At 40.7% G+C, this 21,441-nt stretch overlaps 1 protein-coding gene and 1 non-coding gene across 5 annotated transcripts in view; both read right to left on the bottom strand.

Annotated features, from left to right (window-relative positions):
* The window catches only part of GADL1 (glutamate decarboxylase like 1), a 180,708-nt gene that overhangs the window by 64,951 nt on the left and 94,316 nt on the right, over nt 1-21,441 (bottom strand). For all 4 annotated transcript variants that reach the window (XM_043442939.1, XM_043442938.1, XM_043442940.1 and 1 more), the window contains exons 12-14: nt 19,297-19,496; nt 9,318-9,369; nt 559-648 (exon numbers count right to left, since the gene is read on the bottom strand). In XM_043442939.1, coding sequence (XP_043298874.1) covers nt 559-648; nt 9,318-9,369; nt 19,297-19,496 — 342 coding nt within the window. The remainder of the gene's footprint in view (nt 1-558; nt 649-9,317; nt 9,370-19,296; nt 19,497-21,441) is intronic.
* Nucleotides 3,283-3,385, bottom strand: LOC122425207. Its single transcript, XR_006264756.1, has one exon. It is a non-coding gene; the product is annotated as a U6 spliceosomal RNA (small nuclear RNA).

Here is a 21,441-nt window from a genome sequence, read left to right as displayed (position 1 = left end):
GCATATTCAGCATATTCGATGGTGAGCTGAAATTCATTGCTGGCATCTCTTTCTTTTTTATCACGTTAGTCCCTTGGGCAAAAGATGCAGGGTCTTTGTTGACAGAAAGAACAGAAAGTCTCACATTCACAAAGGGGACCAGATTTAGACTTAAAGGTTACCTTCCAGTGAGGTGATGCAAAGAGTCACAGACAAGCACCAGTGGAGATGAAGAAAGAAGCCATTCCTTGTATGATGTTAGCCACTGCCATATCACATGCTCTGAAGCGCACCGTGAACTAGAACTTCTCATAAATCCTACAACCATTCTGCAAACAGCACAATTATTTTGAATTTGTGTGTGTGTGTGTGTGTGTGTGTCAAGTGTGTTGGCTGGTTAAATGTAAACAATGTTTACAAATGTTTGTTTGGCATGTGCTTAGCTTTTAATGTACTCAGAACCACCTCTCTAGAACTTCAAGAAGATCTTGCCAGTCTGGAATTATTCACAGGCTCAATAGACAATGGACATTGGATCTATTTCATCGGAAGGAAAGATGTGATGTGCTTATTACTCACCAAATGAAGTTTTGCCCAGAACTCAGGTCCTTCCTCCATCTGTCTGAGGCTCGGTGGAATGTACCAAAAGCAAATATTGGCATATTCAGGCTGAAGAGGAAGAAAGTTTGAAAGCTGTTAATTAATCTTAGAATGCAGTTCAACTTTCAGCTAGTTTCTCTGAGTCATCACATGTGTCTTACGTTGGTAACACCAGAATCTGATAGGTTAGACATCCATCCTGCCTTACTTTCGGTAACAGCTTAGTGGGAAATTTTCTTCTCCACTGGTGTATCCAGAGAGTGCTATTTCCTCTGGGTACGGGGTGAGCACAAGATCAAGAATAAACACAGTGAAGTTAGAAGCTGACCCAGCACAGCTCTAACTAAGCATTAGTTACAGTGCCTGACACGCAGACACTCAGAGGTGCCCTCACTTGCCCCTCTTCAATCCTGATGGTTAAGTTATCTCTCACATCTCCTTCCAACAACTCCTTCTCTACTTAAGGTAGCCAAAGTTGTCTTCTATTACCTGCTATACTTGACAAATGCAAAATTACCGATCACCTGTGAGTTGATAACATATGACATACTCGGGCTTCACTTAGCCAGCCTTGCCGTGACCCTGATCGATATCGCGTCAGAAGAAGAAAAACAATCAGAGCATCACCTTGACTCCTGACTCTCAAGTATCAGTATCGGGAAGGGTGTAAGTCCACTCGAGACCTTGCTCACAGTGCACTTTAGCCCCTGGGCTCAGAACCCCCAGATTGCACTTCAGTCCATCACAGAAATGGCTGAAGAACTGGCATTTTCAGAAGCCTTTCAGGAGACTTCAGTGGTGGTTCAGTGGTTAAGAATCCACTTTCCAGTGCAGGGAACGTGGGTTCGATCCATGGTTGGAGAGATCCTACATGCCTTGGAGCAACTAAGCCCGAGCGCTGCAACTACTGGGCCCACGCCCACAACGAAAGACCCCACGTGCCTCAACTAAGACCCGATGCAGCCAGATAAATAAATTAGTTAATGCATTAACTTTTAAGAAGAAGCATCTCAGGTGATCTCAAGTGAGCTGTACATGATCTATGTTTGAGAACTTCTGGTCTGAATTGGCCCAGTTATTTTCTCCATTAATCTGGTTTTCTACCAGAAATGCTTTGGTTAAATGTGGAATAAGGTCTCACAATAGGCTTTGGGCAGCTGTTTTCACAGAGACATAAACACAGGGCCTGCTAGGGGCAATCACAGACTTGTACTCAATGACCAGGTGATAACAGACATTACCTTGGGGGCTGACAATTCAGACACACCAAGTTGTACTCAGAAAAGACCACGGGTCATGCCCACCTACCTGGCACCTTCCTCAACTGATTCTTCATGCTGATAGTTTTGGAAATGACTTCCATTTTCCCACCACAAACACAGTTTGTAGGTAATAACCAGTGTCAGCATAAAGTTTCAAAGTATTTCAGAGAGAGAGGAAACGGCTATCATCTCATCTCCTAAAATCAAAACTGGTACTATAGAGAGTTTGGATTTTAGTGGATTTTAAATTACAAGTGATAGCCCAGAAACATTCCCAGCTCAACAAGATAAGCTCTTGATCTGATCATCCTTTCACCCTTGAAGTCTGTAACGGGTTTATTGAATTTGACCAAAAAAAAGTCAAAACATTTAAAAAAAAAAAAGAAAAAAAAGGAGCTACAAATCTTCAAAACAGAGAGTAGTTCAAAATGGAGTACTTTGTAATTCTAGTCAATTTCCAGAAATATTTATCATGAGACTATAACAGTGTTTACAAATCTACACAATTTATACTTGGTTTTCTAATTTATGATTAATTTGGTTTTTCTAGACTAGAATGTCCTGGCCTTCAAATTATTTAATCATCTAACGTGAACAAATCTGTTGTTGAATAAATAAAGTCACTATGGTTGATTAGAAAGTAGAAAAAAATGGAGTTATTATCTGTCACTAGATTCTAGGAATTTGTGTCTTTATATAAATGAAGGGTTTTTTTTCCAGATACCATTTATGTCAGTTATCAATTTATTGCCTCTCAGCTCCAAATCCACCCTCTCTGTATGCCCTGCAATAATGGAGGTGGACACTATAAATATTTCTCCTTGCCGTCTGGTCCGATCAGAGACTTGATCAGCAGAGGGTGCTGGAGGGGCCCGGAGAAGGAAGAGCTGCCTCCTCCTGGTCTCCTGGCTCATCCCACCGGGGCTCCTGCAGTGGGTGGGGCTCTCGCCAGCAGTTTTGGTGACCAGCACCAAGGGGCCCCAACAGCTTCCCCCAGCAGCACACCCTGGGGTGGCTTCACCACGGCCTGGCCGCAGGTGGGCGCCCATAATGGTTTTCCCTTGCACACCCTCCACCAAGGATTTCATAGGGAAGGCTGCCAGCTAGGCGAACTTGCCTTGGATGGCTTGAGTGAGTCCAAGATTCAGCAGCGCCCTGAAGCCAGTGTCCTGCCCTGCAGCACTCCAGCTGGTGGATTCCTAGAGACCCCACCGGCCTGACACCTTAGGGGATGTGCCTGCCATCCTGTGAGTCACACACACCCTTTCCAACAAAGTCTGGATCTCAGATCTGGGTGGGGGCGGCTTCTTGTCTGATGCTCCATCTCAGTTCTAGAAGTGACGGCTGTTCTCTACATCATCTGCTATTTCTGTATTTTTTAAGGTCTTTTTCTCTCTTATGAGGCCATCTCCCATGACTCCAATCCCCTGTTAATAATTCTTTTTTTATGGAACTCTTCACAAATCTACACATCATCCTTGTACTGGGACCATGCTAATCTTTTCTATATCACTCCAGTTTTAACATATGTGCTGTTAAAGCAAGCATGATCATTCTTTTTTTTTTTTTTTTTAATTTATTTACTTGGCTACACTGGGTCTTAGTAGGTTCTGATCTAGTTCCCAGACCAGGGATCCAACCCAGGCCCACTGCATTGCGACTGCAGAGTTTTAGCCACTGGACCACCAGGGAAGTCCCGAGCACTATAATTCTTTACATTTCATGTTCCCACTTCAAATTATTGTGCAGTTTTTGTCTTCTTACTAGACCCTAATACATCATTAAATTAGCCATTCTCTTTCATTTGCAGGGCAACATTATGAATCATTCTGCCATAGCTTCTATCTGATTCCCTGGTGGTTTAGATGGTAAAGAATCTGCCTGGAATGCAGGAGACCTGGGTTCGATCCCTGGGTCAGGAAGATTCCCTGGAGAAGGGAATGGCACCCACTCCAGTATTCTTGCCTGGAGAGTTCCATGGACAGAGGAGCCTGGTGGGCTACAAATCCATGGGGTCGTAGACACGACTGAGTGACTAATACATTATTAAATTAGCCATTCTCTTTTATTTGCATACTGTGAATCATTTTGCAATCATTTCTATCTGCTATCACATCTGCTCAATATTTTATAATTTGGGACTTATGCCTTTTGAATCATGTTTTAAGCTTTCTTCCTTCAATCAGTTCTCAGTTTAGATACTTCAGAAGTAACAAATCTGTGATCTCGTTGAGAATGGTGTGGCTTCAGTGCTATGACATTTGAAAACTGGTGAGGCCTTTTTGACATTTCATTTCATTGGAGGAAATCTGATGTGCCATTTGGTGGAATACCTTTAAGATAATCATTCCTCAAATTATTAAAACTTGAAAAAAATAAGTTTTTTTAAAAAAATAAACAATAAACCTTGAATATTAACAAAGAATGTTCATGTTGAGTTTTCCTGTCTCTTTGCCTATGTAGCTTTTATTTCATATAGACTTTCTTCAAGTGCCTTCAAAGCACTAAACTGTATTTTCAGAGTAGAATTATTCACATGCCACTTAATTGCCTACATATATGAAAGCTGACGTCTTGGGTGTCTTAGGACCACATTTAGTCCATGTTGTCTAGCATCATAACGTTGAGAAGGCATAAGAAGGAATCCAAGTGTCTAGACCAGGCAGGTGATGGAAAACGGCACAAAAAGTCTGTAGTAGTAAAAGTGTTGTCATCATTTAAAAAAAATCAGTAAGACATAAAGATGTGTCACAAAAGAAAAGATGGGTTCATTCTACTCTGATTTTCACAGATAAAGAAAGGAGATATATTCTAAAAAATAAAGCCAGTGCTTTGATGTCAATTCCAGCAAGGATTACTGAGCAAATAATATGAAACTCTTGGGGGAAAAAAGGTCAATGGTCACCAAGCTGTAGTGGTTCACATTCTCTAAAACTGAGTTTTGTCAAAAGAAATTCTTCTCCCTTTCTGCAATATCATTAGGTTTTAATAAGTATAAATGTAGAATCTAGCACATAGACTGAAATGATCAATCATGCAAATATAGAATGGACAAGGGGGTCATGATGGATTTTACTTGACTTCAAGCTCACAAATTTTAAGTAACTGATTACACTACTGAAAAATTCCAAAGACAGCACTTGGTAGCACAGAGAGCCTGCGTTTTTGGAGTCACATGGATGCAGTATGAATCCCAGCTTCACCAGATCTTTGCTTGGACAGGTATCTGTCCAAGTTCTCTAAGCTTTAGCTTCCTAATCTATCAAATGGAGATTGCATTGTCTACCCCACAGAATTGGCTTGATGAGTAAAGGGATTATTTCCAATATTTACCATCGTATATGGCACACAGAAGGCACTCTCCTACGTCCCGACTCTTATCTGGAACTACTGGTAGGAAAATAAGTCTTCTTCAAGTGGATGAACAGCACCATTAAAGTCTCTACCAGGTGAGACACATCATTGTGCTAATTTCTGCCCATATATTAGAAGGGGACCATGAAAAAATTATAGCTTGTCAGAAGAAGGGCAACCTAAATGTTCAATATAATAAGAAACACAGAACAGAACTCAAAATTTTTCTATGTTCTAGATATAAAATGTAGAGAAAAATGACTTATTCTTAATGCTTATCTCCAGGAACTCAGACAATAGTAACAAAGCTATTAAAGATGCAGGTGATCAAATTGCAATGGGATGAGCATTTTAAAGAATTCATTTGAATCAGTTCTAATGAGATGGATGAAACTGGAGCCCATTATACAGAGTGAAGTAAGCCAGAAAGATAAAGACCAATACAGTATACTAACGCATATATATGGAATTTAAAAAGATGGTAACGATAACCCTATATGCAAAACAGAAAAAGAGACACAGATGTACAGAACAGAGTTTTGGACTCTGTGGGAGAAGGCGAGGGTGGGATGTTCTGAGAGAATAGCATTGAAACATGTATACTATCAAGGATGAAACAGATCACCAGCCTAGGTTGGATGCGTGAGACAAGTGCTCGGGCCTGGTGTACTGGGAAGACCCAGAGGAATCGGGTGGAAAGGGAGGCGGGAGCGGGGATCGGGATGGGGAATACATGTAAATCCATGGCTGATTCATGTCAATGTATGACAAAAACCACTACATTATTGTAAAGTAATTAGCCTCCAACTAATAAAAATAAATGGGAAAAAAAACCCATAAGTTGCAATATGCTTGATACATATTGAATCCCAAGAGTAGGATTCAATAAGTATTAGAATACAAATAATTAGAGCTCCCTGGAAGAGGAATAAACTGAATTCTCTTACATAGGAAGTGTTCAGGCAGAAGTTGACTTCCTGTTACAAGAACTATCAAGAGAGGTTTCCTGCAGTGAACAGGCAGTTGACTAGATGTCCTTGAAGATCCTTTGTAACTCAGAAAGTCGATGAAACCTAAATAACTCTTTCCACGGCAGAACTCAGGAAGAGAAAAACAAAAAGTTGAATAATTAGGACTCTCCCAAGGGATCAAAATAAAATATGTGAATGATAGTATATACCTCTAGGAAACCATCTATTAGATCTTAGGTCCAACGTAGAAAAATAAAATTTTCAGGGGCCTATGAATAATGCAGAATTCATTTGAAATGATAAGTTTCAATCATCTTCAAGAACATATACGTTATTTTTATTCTTTTTAGGAAAAGATATTCAAGTACTGGATACGCTGTTTGGTTGTGTTCATTTACAGTTTTTAATGTTCCACTTAACACTCTCACTGCCATCTGTTTCACAGTGAAAAATATATATGCCATGATAGGCTTTGGTTTTTCATAAATTGACAGTCTTGCAGTTTTACAGACCTGGGTTCCCATCAGACCTGTGTTATCTCTTCTCTTAAGGATGCACTCGAGTTATATTTAATCAATCCAAGGAAGACTTTTTTTTTTAATAAAAATGGGCTAATCAACTTGACTCTTATATGTGACAGTCAAGGTCTAAATTTACTTTATTTCTCTAAATGGATACAGAGAAAAGAGGTACATGCAGATCACATACAGAATCCCTTGTAAGTAGGAACTCTGGAGGACCACTGAAGAAACCATCTTTCCTGCTTTGGGGCCATCTGGCTCCCAGAGATAAAATAACCAGGGCAGGAGGCTGCCTAATGATTACAATCCACCTTAACTTTCATTACAAGGATGTGAATGCTTGCGTTTCCCTAAAGCTGATGGCAAGAGGTTCCTCCCTCAAATTTTAAGCCTTTAGGAAGGATATATAAACAACTTTTAAATCAGTTCATAATTTTTCTCATCACTTTTCCTCTCAGCTCTATCAAAAGTCCATGCAATTCTGAGGTGTACAGCACTTTTCGTAAACCTTTTAGCTCTCACAACCAGATAAATAAAGAAAGCACTTCAAACTTGAGAAAATAAAGAGGTAATTCAATCTTAAGAAAATGCAAGATGGTAACTCAAACTCAAGAAAATCAAAAAGGTGGTTCAGACTCAGACTCAAGCCAATCATGCAGTTGTTGCTTCATCCTTACATGATAAGTATGTATCTCTAGGAAATACCAGACATTTTCTTCCTCAGATACAATGCCACCGTCATGTCTAACGAAGTTACTGATAATTCCTACCAGTTCACAAGAGAAATTCCCCAACTGTTTCAAAATTTACTATTTATAATTGACTCCTTTAAACTACGATTCCAGTGTCTACCCGTTGCCTTTGGTTGTCCTGTCTCTCAGGTTTCTTTGACCCTGAAAATGATTATCGTTACTCTCTCCTTTATTTTTCTTCATGCCACCGACCTGCTAAAATCAAGTCAGCTGTCCTGTGGAATGTTCCACATTCTAAATGTCTTCTGACTTCTTTCTAGTGTTATTAGAAAGTCATTTAAATATGGATTCTTCTGCTATTTTTGCAAGTCCCTTTCTATCTCTAGTTTTCAAGGGGTTTGAATTCTTAGAACCTTCTGATCTGATGTCCCCTTGGCAGACAGTGAGGAAATCCACGGCCAGGAGTCTCCAGAGCAGTGCCTCCCAAAGTTGTCTGAGGGCCATCCTCATACCCCACTGGAGTTACTCCATTGGTCTTCCAACGTATCTCACTTATTCTTTTCTTGTCCTCCCCTCACCATCACCCCACTCTTTCTCCTGACATCCACCACCGTCTTTCAAATGGAAATCAGACTCCCTTTTGCTTAAAATTTCTTCAAGGGCAATTGCACTTCAAGGGGATATTACAAAAGCCAATGGTCTTCACCTACATGATGCCAGCAGACTCAGTCTCTGCCAACCTCTCCACACCAGCACCTACTATACCTTCCTTTGGCTCCTCAAGTGGGCAGAACTTTTTCAGTTTCATGCCTTGCAGTTGTTTGTGGATTCCACCTGGAACACCTTTCCCTTGAACCTCTGCATGGCATGCTTCTCACCAAAGCACAGCAGGTCTCAGCACCAAGAAAGCCCCCGGGGGCCCTCCCTGCACCCAAACCAAACAGGCCACCCCACCCCCACCGCCATTTCAGCATGTTTATTTATCACTCCATTTATTCCCACATCTGGAACTGTCCAATTAGCTATTCATTATTCATAATTATTTATTATCTCTCATGTATCTCTTTTATTATTTCCTTAAGACTTTCCCCACCCTGATGTCCCCCATTTAACAATTTGCTTGCTTAATTGCCTGTCACTTTCCCTTTGAATGTAAGCACCATCAGAGCAGGGAGCATCCGTGTGTTGCATCTCCACCACATAGCAATTGCTCAATAAATCTTGCTGAATGAATACATACCAAAAAATATATACCGACTGCTTATACATAGGATAGATTCCTAGGCTATAGCCTCTAGGTGATTTTTACATTATCTTAAAAGTTGCTACAAAGTACACACTATAAGAAGGTCTACCTGAACCACACATTTCATTTTTCTTAAAATCAGATTTCAAGAATATTTTATCATTTTAGCCACACATTAATATTTTAGAAAAAAACAATATTCTCTTTGTAACCACTTAGTTTCCTATTTATAACAAACAGTCCAACAACAAAATGATTTATTTTCCCATTGTTTCACAGCTAATAAGCTCTCATTATCCCATGAAAAGAGAAAACTATCTGCACTATTGTACATTCACTTTAACTGATTTTTCACTGACAGGCCCCACTATAACACACTTCAGTATTTTCAGTACAATCATTATGCAACTTAATATATCAAGATAGAGGTCATAATTTAGTCCATATTATCCTTGGTAATTATTATCGAGCATTTTAATTTTCAGTACTCAAAGGCAAGTGTTCTCTGCGAGTCCAACAAAGGAAAATACTCACTAATAGAATAAATTAACATAATGGACTCTATGAATTAAGCTAATGACTTGCTTTTAAGTCTGCAACACAAAAACCAATGAAATATAACAGATTAGAAAATTACCACCTTCATCACTATTGACTGACAAAATCACAAGTACAATTATGTAATCACTTACTTCCATCAGTAACTTGAATCCTTCTCTTTTCTTGATTTCTTCTACTAGGTACCTAAAAAAAGTCACAATAATATTTATAAACTGCAGTCTAAACATTCCATGAACCTGACTGACATACAATGAAACTATTGTATAATTTCCAATGTAGAGACAGGCTTGGAAATAAGTAAGGGTCCATACACAGATACAGGATTGGATTTAGATAGATACATCTATCTAAATGTAGATCACTTACTGCAATCCACTGGGCCTGAGTAAAAAGGTACATCTTTTTCACGAGATGATGTCTATCTCACGTGTTAGCATCAGATTTTGTGTGAAAGCCACTCAGAGCAGACTGGATATATATCTCTGACCATGTGGGATTTCACATTCATTTTCTAGATGGGGATTCAGCATAGGTACTTAAATCCTCTCGCTGGCGTAGTGGGAAGGGTTTTCAGTGTAGTTTTGCTTGTGTGTTCCTTTTAGATCAAGGAAGTGTAACACCCTCTTTCCCAAGGCCGGGCCACAGGGAGTAACGACTGATTCCTGACATCATGCTAAAAGTAAGTGGACTGTAGACACTGGTAGAATGCCTGTGAAATTACCACAAATATCAGGGAAAAGAGAATTATCATGCCATAAGCAAAGGCTGCAGCTATACAAAATATGCAATATTATGGAGAAAAGACTAAAATGACGTTGAAAATGTAGAGTAAATTAACACTGACTCTGCCCTCCTGGGCTTTGTTATTGTCTATATGAAAAGATAAATCTTTTGAACAACTAGTCTTGAAAACTAGGGATTTGATCATGAGCTTTGTTGACTCAGAATTTCAAATTGGGAGGTCAAATGTAAGGAAACAATGAGAGATGATGACAAAAATGTACTTGCCAAGGAATTTTTTATATATATAATAGCCAAAAAGGAAGGAAGGAAGGAAAGAAGGGATAGAATGAGGACTAGTTTTGAAAATCCTGTCCATATTATATGGAATTATGATACCATGACATGGAACTATGATACCATGACCTGGAACATGATCATGTAACTGAATTACATACATTCAATTAACATTTAAGGACAACAAAGAAATGCTTCCCTTTGGATCTCAGTTCCCTTACCTGTAATACTGGAATAAACTATGCTGATTTTCTAACCTAAAATGGATGTTGTAAAAAAAATTAAATAGAATATAAACTGTGAAAATGGAGGATTATTACTATGTTTATTTACTTATCCCAGAATGTGGGTATCGAATACATCAGTTAATGGGATGCAGTTCTTTTTTCCAAAACACTTTTTTTTTAGTTTTCTTGAATAGGTTAAATATTAGTGTTTAACATGAAGATTATAAAAATAATCTTTAATTTACAAAAAATTAATATACACTTTAATTTTAAAATATTAAAGAATCTTATAAAAAACCCTATCAGTATTAAATGGATAAAAATGAGTCTTTTATATTGAGCAATAATGCTGTGATACCACACACACACAGACTCACAAAGTATCTGATGTTCTTTCCACAAACTCCTTTCCCTGAATAATTTTTCAGGAGATGTTATGTAGTTGTAAAGTTTTTACACCCTTAGCACACTGCCTAACTTTCAATAAAAGCAATTCTGATGGTCAATAAACATCAGAAACATGCTCAAGATCACTGGTAATCAGAGAAGTGCAAATTGAAATAAAAATACTAAACCATGTTGCCCACACGACACTGGAAACAAATTTATATAGCGACAGCATTCGGTGCTAGTGTATGTGACAGGGAGCTGCTACAAACCTTTCAAAATTAATAATACTCACATATTCTGATACTGCAAACCACTTATGAGATGCTAGTCTACCAGGAAAATCTCATCAACACTAAGGTAGGTAGATAGGTGGCTTATTGCACGGATGGATGGATAGGTTGGTAGGTAGATGGATCGTTGGATGGATGGATGGATGGATAGGTAGGTAGGTAAGCAGATAGATTGCTGAATGGATGGATGGATGGATGAATTGATGGATAGGTAAGTAGGTAGATAGGTAGGGAGATGGGTGGATTGTTGGGTGGATGGGTGGATAGGTAGGTAAGTAGATAGATGGGTTGTTGGATAGATGGACAGGTAGGTAGGTAGACAGAGATAGAAATATAGATAGAGACAGAAATAGAGACAGACAGACAGATAATAGATGCATACACATATGTTACTGCATCTACATTACATGTGTATGTGTATGTATTCCATATAGAATAATTAGAAACAAAATTAATATCCAGAAATTGACAAAGGTAAAATAAAATGTACTATATAGCAACACATGTTCTATGATGCAGCTATTAAAGAGGATGGATTATATCCACTTCAATTAAACCCCAAAAATGCTCATGATGCACTAGACATGAAAGCAGGGGACTGAGAAATATAGATAATGTGATTCCACTTTTTAAGAAGCTCTAAAAAAGAAAGCATAAGTGATCCCTCTCCACATGTATACATGAGCACTGAATAAAGCATGGATGAACAATCATAAATCCTTGATGTACCCGAGAAAGAGAAAAACCGGATGCAATGGGGAGAAAGGGACTATTCACTCTCTGCAAAGTTTCATGGGTGTGGTTACTTACAATTTTTGAAAAGGAAATTAATAAAAGAAAAAATATAAATTATAAAGCAAAATAAAACACACATACAATCTTTATCTATACAAGGACCAGCTTTGTGAAACCTATTTTTGCCTTACCTTCTCAGGCACAAATGTAAAGGCAATCTGCAAACTCAATGCCAGGATTCCATCCTGAGGAGGCCTGCACTAACTCTGAACACCCCCCAGACTATAGAATCTGGGGAATGACTCTAGAAGATTCTAGATGTGTAACTGATTGACTCTGTGACTCTAGGCAAAATCCTCAGCCTCCCTGAGCCTGCCTCAGCTTCCTCAAGCACGAAATGGAGAAGGAACTAGGTTGGCAAAACTCTTCCCCAGTAGATTATGACTGCATGACACGCTGCATAGAGTCTTGATTTAAAATATCTGTCAAACTAGTGAACACTGCTCCAGGGAAAAAGGTATGCTAGAGCACATCTGAGTCATTTCAGTTAAAACTCTGCTCCGCGCTAACCGTGAGGACCTGGATTTTGAGTCAAGGTCAATGTCCCCATTCAGTCACTCTCAGAATCTATAAAACCAGGTGTAACACTTGGTAGAGGAGGTTACTGAACTGAGGGTAGAGGAGATCTGCATAAAGAGTTATAGCAATAATAAAAGGTTTATACCAGAGTTCCCAAACTATTTTTCCATGATACACAGTGCTAATAGGTTTCCCACTTATCCATTCAAATAAATTTGATCAATGTTAGGCTTATCAATTAGATTATTTTTGTCTGAAACTAGGTGTATACTTGGCTTAATTCACAAGAACATTTACTGAACTGTTTGGATGGTTCAACAATGTCACCGAGAACCAGGCTTTTTCAATTATTTCAGCCTGCCATGTTTGTAGTGTGATTGAATTCTCTCCTGGTCACAAGACGGCAGCCACAGCTCTGCCCATCACATCCATATATGACAGTGTCCCAGGAAGAGAAGAGGTTAGAAAGTATTTTCTCTTAGTTTCACTCTATTTAGGTAAGAATATTTTCCCCAGAAGCCTTCACAGAATCCTTCCTGTATCTTATTGACTGAATCTGAGTCATATATCCACCCCTAAAGTAATGACTGGCAAAGAGGGTAGACTTAGACCAATGCTCCCAGTTGGAATACTGCTATCTATATAAAATGGAGGCTCTGTTGGCAGGGAAAAAGGAAGAATGGTATTTGGATGAACAGTCAACCATGTTTGCCTACTGGCTAAAGTAAAGTTAAAATTGTACCTATATTACAAGCCTTTCAGAGACTTCAATGTGCTCTGAACCTCCAAGAGAGGACTAATATATTGGTTAGCATTTCTCAAACATACTTAACTGTGGAGACATTTTTTGGAGCAACATCTATTAAGATCTTCTGAAAGCCTATGACCCCACAGAGTGTAGGTTCAAAAATGCTAGTTTCTAAACTAGCGCCTCTTCTATAGGGTACCTATCCTCTTCTTAAATAAATGCTTAAATAAGTTGAGTTTTGGGGAGAAAATCCAAACAAATTCTGCCTATGTTCATAGGTGACTTATTTCTCACAACTTTTCAATATATAAAAACAGTCTAAAGATAAAATATGTGAAAAAAAACTATTCTTATCTGATGCAAGCCATAAAAAAAGAAAAGATGTACACTGAGTTTTTGGATAAAACTCAGGAACCACAAACCACTCCTACCAAAAGCCATCCAGGTATTGTTGAGAAAGCATCAATAACTTCATAAAATTCACTGTCCTTTCCACTAAGCTTAGCAAATAGAGAGAAATATTATACATTAGTAAGAGTTTTCACCAATCCTACTGGGTAAAAAAACTCATTCTATTAAGATTCTGGCTTAGTTTTGAAGTGTACAAAAATGAAATCTTGCTCTGAAACATTTCCTGTCCTTCGTTCCATGTGTCCATCTAATACTTGTGTATTTCACTCGCCCTTTTGGAAGGGCATGCATTCCTTTCCGGAAATAGCTTTTCCAGTCCCTTTCTCAATTCACCAGCCTCCTGGAGTCTCCCTGGAGCGCTCTGGACCAAGCGCTTCTTCTGGTCTCATCTCCTCATGGGAAATTTCTTCTGATGCAATGGAGCCTCCCTGAGCTTCTGAGATTTTTTTCCATCTGGTTTGTGCCTGCTCTGCATACATGAGAACATATTGCATGGCCTGTGTGATTCATCACAGACACCTGCATGGTCCATTCTACTGCACCGTGTTGTTTTTAAAAATATACAAAGAAAAAGTGCAAACGCTGGCCCTTCTATAGTCTTCAACACTCTCTTCCTCTTCTCACCTAGAGAAATGTACAGGCACAAAGGTGCCATTGTATAACTGCTTACCTTTTCCATACTGGTACCAATAAATCCCTCAGTATTCATGCAAGTCAATGAAATGAATTCCATCTGAGAGATTACAGAGATTGTGTGTCAAGGGAACAGATAAATGGTACACGGGAGACCCAGCAAAGCAGCAGAATGGGAGTTCCTGAGCTGTTTGTTGTTGTTGAAAAGACTTACGCACATGACTCTTCTGGATTTGCTTTAAAAATTGCCCCTCAGCGAATATCCATTTAACTAGAGTGTCGAAACAACAGCCTACAAGGTGCCCTCAGCAACCAGAAGCCCTGAGTATCGTAACACATTCTCAACTTTCCTGAGCAGGTATCAGAGATCACAACTGCCTGCCTTCTGCCAGAAATGGTGATTTTAAACTTCAGGCTTCTGAGTTTCAATTATGCTTAATAATCACATGCTGCTTTTAGGTTCACAATGTCACTGGTTTTCAAACAACCGAAGAAAAAGGCAAGTTTTTAGTCATTAGTATTTCTTGAAAGCAATGTTCTCTCACCCAGTGAGATGACAAGGGTCAAATGGAAATTAGGAAATGCCTCAGAGATCTTCTAGGAACTAATTAGTTCCTTCTTTCTGGATTTGACAGCTCATAAAACAGGGGTGGTTGTCCTCTTGAGAAGGTCTGTTCTTGCTTCCCCGAGGGAAGAGGGAGCATCTGACCAGAGTGATGCTGTCCACTGGTCCATCAAAACCTGGTCCTTACATCTTAAGGTCAACATACAAATTTTTAAATTATTTATGTTTATTTATTTATTTATTTTGGCTATGCCAGATCTTAGTTGCAGCACACGGAATCTTTCATCATTATAGTGGCATGTGGGATCTTTTGTCATGGTGTGCAAACTCTTGGTTGTGGCATGTGGGATCTAGTTCTCAGACCAGGGGTTGAATCTGGGTCCCCTGAATCGGGGGACTTCCGAGCTGGTGCTAGTGGTAAAGAACCCGCCTGCCAATGCAGGAGATGCAGGAGATGAAGGTTTGATCCCTGGATCGAGAAGGTCCCAAGGAGTAGGAAATGGCAACCCACTCCAGTATTCTTGCCTGGGTAATCTCATGGACAGAGGGACCAGGCGGCCTACAGTCCATGGGGTCACAAAGAGTCAGAGACAACTTAGTGACGGGAAAACAACAACCACCACTTCATTAGGAGCTCGGGGTTCTGGCCAGTGGACCACCAGGGAAGCCCCCAGTATACACATTTTCAAACTAAGCTGCATTCTGGTTCAGGAACATGCAAGTACTGCGTCCATGGAGTCAGCGCAGTCCTCACTGCAGTGGGCCAGGGGAAAAGACTTGCACAGCCTTCCCCGTGTTTAAGAGACCTGACTGAGGCAGGCCTGTGGGAACGGACAGCTTACCTACCTCGGCTACTGATGACAGACGTGCACCCCTAACAGCAACACAACTGTCAGCTGCAGCTTTCCTTTGCTAAAGTTATCCACTGAAGAAAGTCATACTTCTTGGAAACAAAATGACGCTGCTGTGACCTAGAAATTAGCCAAATACAGTCTTCTGACCATGGGTGAGAATTTTTACTAGGTAAACTCTAAAACAAGTGGCTGAAGGTCAGTAGGCTTGATGAGAAGTGGTACTTTAACTCCTACCAGCCAGCGGTTGGAATGGACGATATTGGCTCATATAATCAATGGTGGTCTAGAGCTGGTTTGTCCTGGTTAGTGAGATCCAACTGTTAAATATACAAGCATTTACAAGCCATGGCTGTCGGCAGCTTGAAATTTTCCACAGTGGGAGTATTTATACCATGGAAATTGGCAGACATTACAAATCGTGGCCTTTCTTCCTCCTGAGATCCAGTTTACTAGTGCACAACCGCACATGCACAACAGCAAATAGAATAAGCTTCAGAATTCAGAAAACGTTTCCTCTTTTCTGAAGCGCAGACCACACTTCGTTTGGAAAAAATAAAATCATGAAAATAAAGCACTAACGTTGCTAACTTAAAATAACTGTTATTCCCAGAGAAACTTTCTCCAAGTGGATAATTTCACATTTGTTTTAAGTGACATGCCTAAGAGGACTCTGCCTTGGCACTGGGGATGGGGGACGTGGATAGCTTTTGCCCACTCCAGGAGAGAACGTGGGAAGTTAAGGCAAGAGAACCATTGTGACTAACAGCATGACAGAAAAGGGATCATTTTTCAAATATTTAAATGTAGGTCACAGAGCCTGTGGTGATGCTCACTGAAATGTTAATTCAATTCAATTCAACATGACAAACATTTACAGACAATAAGTGTTGTTGAATTGAATTGAAATGTTAACATTTATTCTCCTGTGATATTTCTCTGCAAAAATTAGGAGGTATCCTTAGACTGTAAATTAAATTCCACCCTGAGATGAATGTTAACTTTGTAATAAATATGATCATCAAATATTTATATCTAGCCTGTTTCAAGACACCTGCCATTGAATTACTTAGTGGCTTAGATAAAATAATGCAGGGTCTACCGTACCTACATAGTATGAGAAAAACACAAACAGGGCAATAGAACTCTCTGAGCCTTTTAGTTCAATGGGCAGCTATGAATATTTATGGTTGACAGTTTCATGTTTTCACCACTGGGTAGTCATCTCCCAACTTCTGAAGACGACATCTGTCAGAAAGAATTAAAACCTTCTCGGGATTGTTGAGAAAGGAGCACTCTCTCCTTTTGACCTTGAAGTTGAACCTGGGAGGCTACAGATCTGACCCTCTTGGGAACTACCTTCCTACAGGGGAGTAAACCCAACATGAAGGAAAGCAGATCTGACCGACGAACAGAAATTAAGGCCTGGTGAACTTGCTTAAGCACTTAGAACAAGCCATTCCATGGTCATCACGACACTGACTTAAAAGTTACATGAGCAAATAAATTAATTTTGTTTATAATACTTTGATGGTTTCTGTTGCTCACCACCAAAAGAGTCCTAATTTATACAATATTTATAGATTTTTCAAACTACTTTTTAAACCTAAATCCCCAGAAATGCTGACTTCTAATAGGCTTCTGAAAGTGCCAAGCCGTCTCTTTTCCTGTCTTTATTTCCAAGCCTTTCGGCATGTAACCTTGCAGGTCTTCCTACCTCTTGATACTGACCTTGGCCATCTGATCTTCCCGGGCCACTGGAATGCTAAGGGGCATGATGCATGCTATCAGGAGTTTAAAGCAGGCTTGCCGTCTTGGGCTTCTGTCACCACCATCACAAGAACAGGCTCTGGCTCAAGGAAGTTACAAGTCGTGCCAGCAGTGGACCCAGGCCTTCCCCCACCCCCACGGCCACCAGAGAACAAGATGGAGCCACTCCAGCCAGCTTGCAGACATCTTAGAATAAACAACTGTCGGTTTAAGATCCTGGGTTTTCACTGTTTCCAAGGCAGGAATACAGACGCAGACATAGAGAATGGACATGTGGACAGAGTGGGGAAGGAGGCGGGTGGGATGAATTTGGACAGTGGCACTGATGTATACACACTACCATACGTAAAAGAGCTAGCTAGTGGGAAGCTGCTGTCTAGCTCGGGGAGCTCAGCTCGGTGCTGTGATGATCTAGAGGGGTGGGATGGGGAGAGGGGAGGGCGGGCCACGAGGGCGGGGATATATGTATACCTATGGCTAATTTACCTCACTGTGCAGAAGAAAGTAACATAACACTGTAAGGCAATTATATTCCAGTTAAAACGAGAAAGATCCTGGGTTTTCAGACAGTCCTCACTGGTACTCAGAGCACCCTCGTCACAGAGCAGCATGCAGAGCACCTACACCACTCCCCCTAAAGAAGGAGGAGGCTGATTAAATCTCAGGGAGACCCTGCAGGCTTTTGCCAGTGAAATATGAACCAGGAGTATAAAGAACGAGAGGTTTTCCAAACCAGAGATCACAAACGCTGATGCTTCTAGTGGCCAAGCAGGTAAGAAAATAATTTTTAAAAAATAATTAAAACATAGCATGTGGCATTTGCCAGGCACTGTCCTGGGTGTTTTACAAGTATCAACTCACTGAATCCTAACAGTTATCTGAGTTCAAAGTTGCTATCTTCAGGACCCTGAGATGGAACAGGACAGAAAGTTTTAGCAGCTTGCCCCGGTCATGAAGCTTGTCAATGGTGGCCCCTGCTTCCCCTGGCTCTTGGCTCTCTGTACACAGTAAAACAGGCTGGAGGAAACCCAGGGGGTGTGGAGGGCACCACTGTGTTCACTGCCTCGTCACCACCTTCTGAAAGAAGCCAGGAGTCTAGACTGTTTACAATTTCCCTATTTAAAACTGCTTGGAATGTTTGAATGTTCAATTTTTAAAACACAACCCAGGTTAACCCTATAGAGCTCAGGCTCGGCAAATCACTGTTAGAGCCACACTTGGCCGTGGCCTGCCCTCCACACCCACTGGTCTCAGCAGCAGAGTCCTCTCAGGTGACAAGCGCCCAGCACGCGCATCTCAAGATCTTCCCTAGGTGTCACTGCAAGTGGTTTCAAAAGCTTTGTCCTCATGTTACAAAAAGACGAACAACCAGGGTGCTGCCACGTTCACTTCTGCCTGTCTGTCCTTCTGTCAGCCCCACATTCTCACAGGCCACATTTCGGGTCCTTGAAGTTACTGGGATCTCTCCCACACCCAGAGATTGGACCTGGGGCTCCCTCTGCCTGAAATCAACCGTCCCTCCTTTCCTCACTGGGTCTTAGCTGCATGTCCCTTCCTCCAGGAAACCTCTGCCAGCACCCCTCATGGCCATGCTAGGGAACCCACCTGAGTGCGTCTGGAGCATCGTGTACCTCCCCTTACCAAAATGTAGGTGCACCTGTATTTTATCTGCTCTGCCACCTGGATGTATCTCTCCCCAGGCTAGGATGCTGCAGAGCAGAGGGGAGAACTGCTTTGTCCTCAACATCTAAAATAGTGGGTGCTGAGAAAACGGTTATGAGATGAAAGAAGGGATCCATATATGAGAGAACATGTACAGATCTTACAGATGGTACTTTCAGTGAGTCTATTAGACACCCATGAACACCCAGACACACACACACACGGCAAGTACCTAGATAAAGCAAGAGCGCGGTTAACTCTTTCTTCAAGGCCTAATGTGCCCAGGGCCTTCCAGGCCATCCAGAACTTGAATGCATCTGGTCTCCTGCTGCATTGGATGGACTTGTCACCCGTGTCATAGCTGACATCATAGAATTTATCCTGCTGGAAGAGGTAAGACGCGTTGGCGGAGTAGCACCTCTTAAGAAGGTCCTTTTGGGAAAAAAAATAAAAGAAAGACAGACAAATTGTAATATTGTCCATTTTAAAAAAAACATTTGATTTCAAAAAACACACCCCACCAACGATACCTTGTATAATATCCTACTGCTTTGTGCCAAAGGCATTTGGTCTGGCTCTGTGACTGACCTGTGTCTGGAACACTAGGCGTGTATTAACTTTGAGACACAGACGAGTCCTTGTATTTTCAAAAAAAAACCCCAAATCCTCACAGTTGAGAATGCTAAGTCCATCTTCACACTTGTATTGGTGAGTATTAAGAAACTTTAACCGACCATGTCATCATCTGTATGACATCAACAACATGGGCCAATTTCTCCAGATGAAAAAAAGAAAAAAATAATCTACCTGTAACTCACTCAAGGTTCCACAATAGAAAAAAACCCAACGTTCTATATATACTTTATACACTTTCACAGGTGAAAAAACTAGGCCTTGGGGACTTCACTGGTGGTCTAGTGGCTAGACTCCAGACTCCCAGTGCAGGGGCCTGGGTCTGATCCCTAGTCAGGGAACTAGATCCCACATACTGCAACTAAGAATTCCCATGCCACAAGGAAGATCAAGGATCCCATGTGCCACAACTAAGACCCAGTGTAGCCGAAGAAATATAAATTTAAAAAAAAGAAAAAAATAACAACTAGGCTTTAAAATCCCCCTTTTCAATTCATATCCATAATGAAAAGGCCAGAATCAACAGTTAACCCAGAGATTGGAGAAAGAAAAAAAAAAAAAGACCAAATCTGAGGAAAGAGCAATGGAAGAGTAAAAAAAGAACTGACTAAACAGCACCTACAGTTACATAGGGTTTGGGGTTTGGTCTCACACTGGTTTTATCTGTAATCAAATTCAATTTACATTTACTGACTAGCTACTTCCCTCTACAGTTTACCCTGGGTGACAATTTAGCCTGTTTATTTCCATTCTACAGTCTTTACTTTGACCTTAAATTATTAGTGTTTAAGCCCTGTTTCCTTCAAAGTCATGTGGGATCTAAACCCCCAGGATTCCTAACCCACCCCTCAGCCCCCACAACTCACTGAGCATCTTCACCCCCAGGGAACACCTATTAGAACCTCCGCTTCCCCAGCATATCAAATTCTTCAATGTCCCTCAGCCACAAGATCATGCCCTGTCTATATCTATGTTCACACTGTTTGCTTGACCTTGTCTCTGCTTTAATATATTTGGCACATTCGGAAGAATATACCCAGCATATTTATAAACTGTGAAGTTTACTAACATCGAATGTGGCTTCCCTCTCTACCTAGGCCAGCCTTTCCTTTGGGTTCCATCTCAGGTTCTGCTTCCCTCCAGCTTTTTTTATCCGCCTCTCCGGCTAGACCCCTTTCCTCCTCTCACCCTTGACAGCATTTGTTGGCTTTGGTTCTGAGTCCCCCTACTTGGCGAGCAGCCCTCTTGTATTCCCTCCTCGAGAACCAAGCGGCTTCTCGATGGCAGGAATCATTTCCTGTCCACGTCCACACCCACAGAGCTCAACACGGTATTGAGCACAAAGACCCTCACTAAGCTGTCCCTCTCCCCCATCATCCTGACATATCATATGAACAGAACAAACACGGGCACAGGAACATCTTCCAGACTTTAACAATGCAGAACCACCAGTGCTGACAGGAAGCCCTGGAGAAACTCCCCAGAGTCACAGAGGTCCCAGAAAAAAACGATCCCTCCTAAAGAGGGAATATGTATTTTATTTTTCCTTAGAGACTACGTATTCATTCATTCAACGAACATTTAGAAATTTACTTATGATGAGTCGGGCACTGTACTTTACAGTGTGCATACCAAACACAAAACATATTTTCTAATAGCAAGGATAATTCAATGATTATTTTCAAGATTTACTTTTGAGAATAAGCTTTCTTTTGTACACACTGTTACATTTAAAATAAAATGC

This window comes from Cervus canadensis, chromosome 22 (assembly GCF_019320065.1).
Source record: "Cervus canadensis isolate Bull #8, Minnesota chromosome 22, ASM1932006v1, whole genome shotgun sequence".
Lineage (NCBI taxonomy): Eukaryota > Metazoa > Chordata > Mammalia > Artiodactyla > Cervidae > Cervus > Cervus canadensis.
This window is presented reverse-complemented; position numbering and strand designations above follow the sequence as displayed.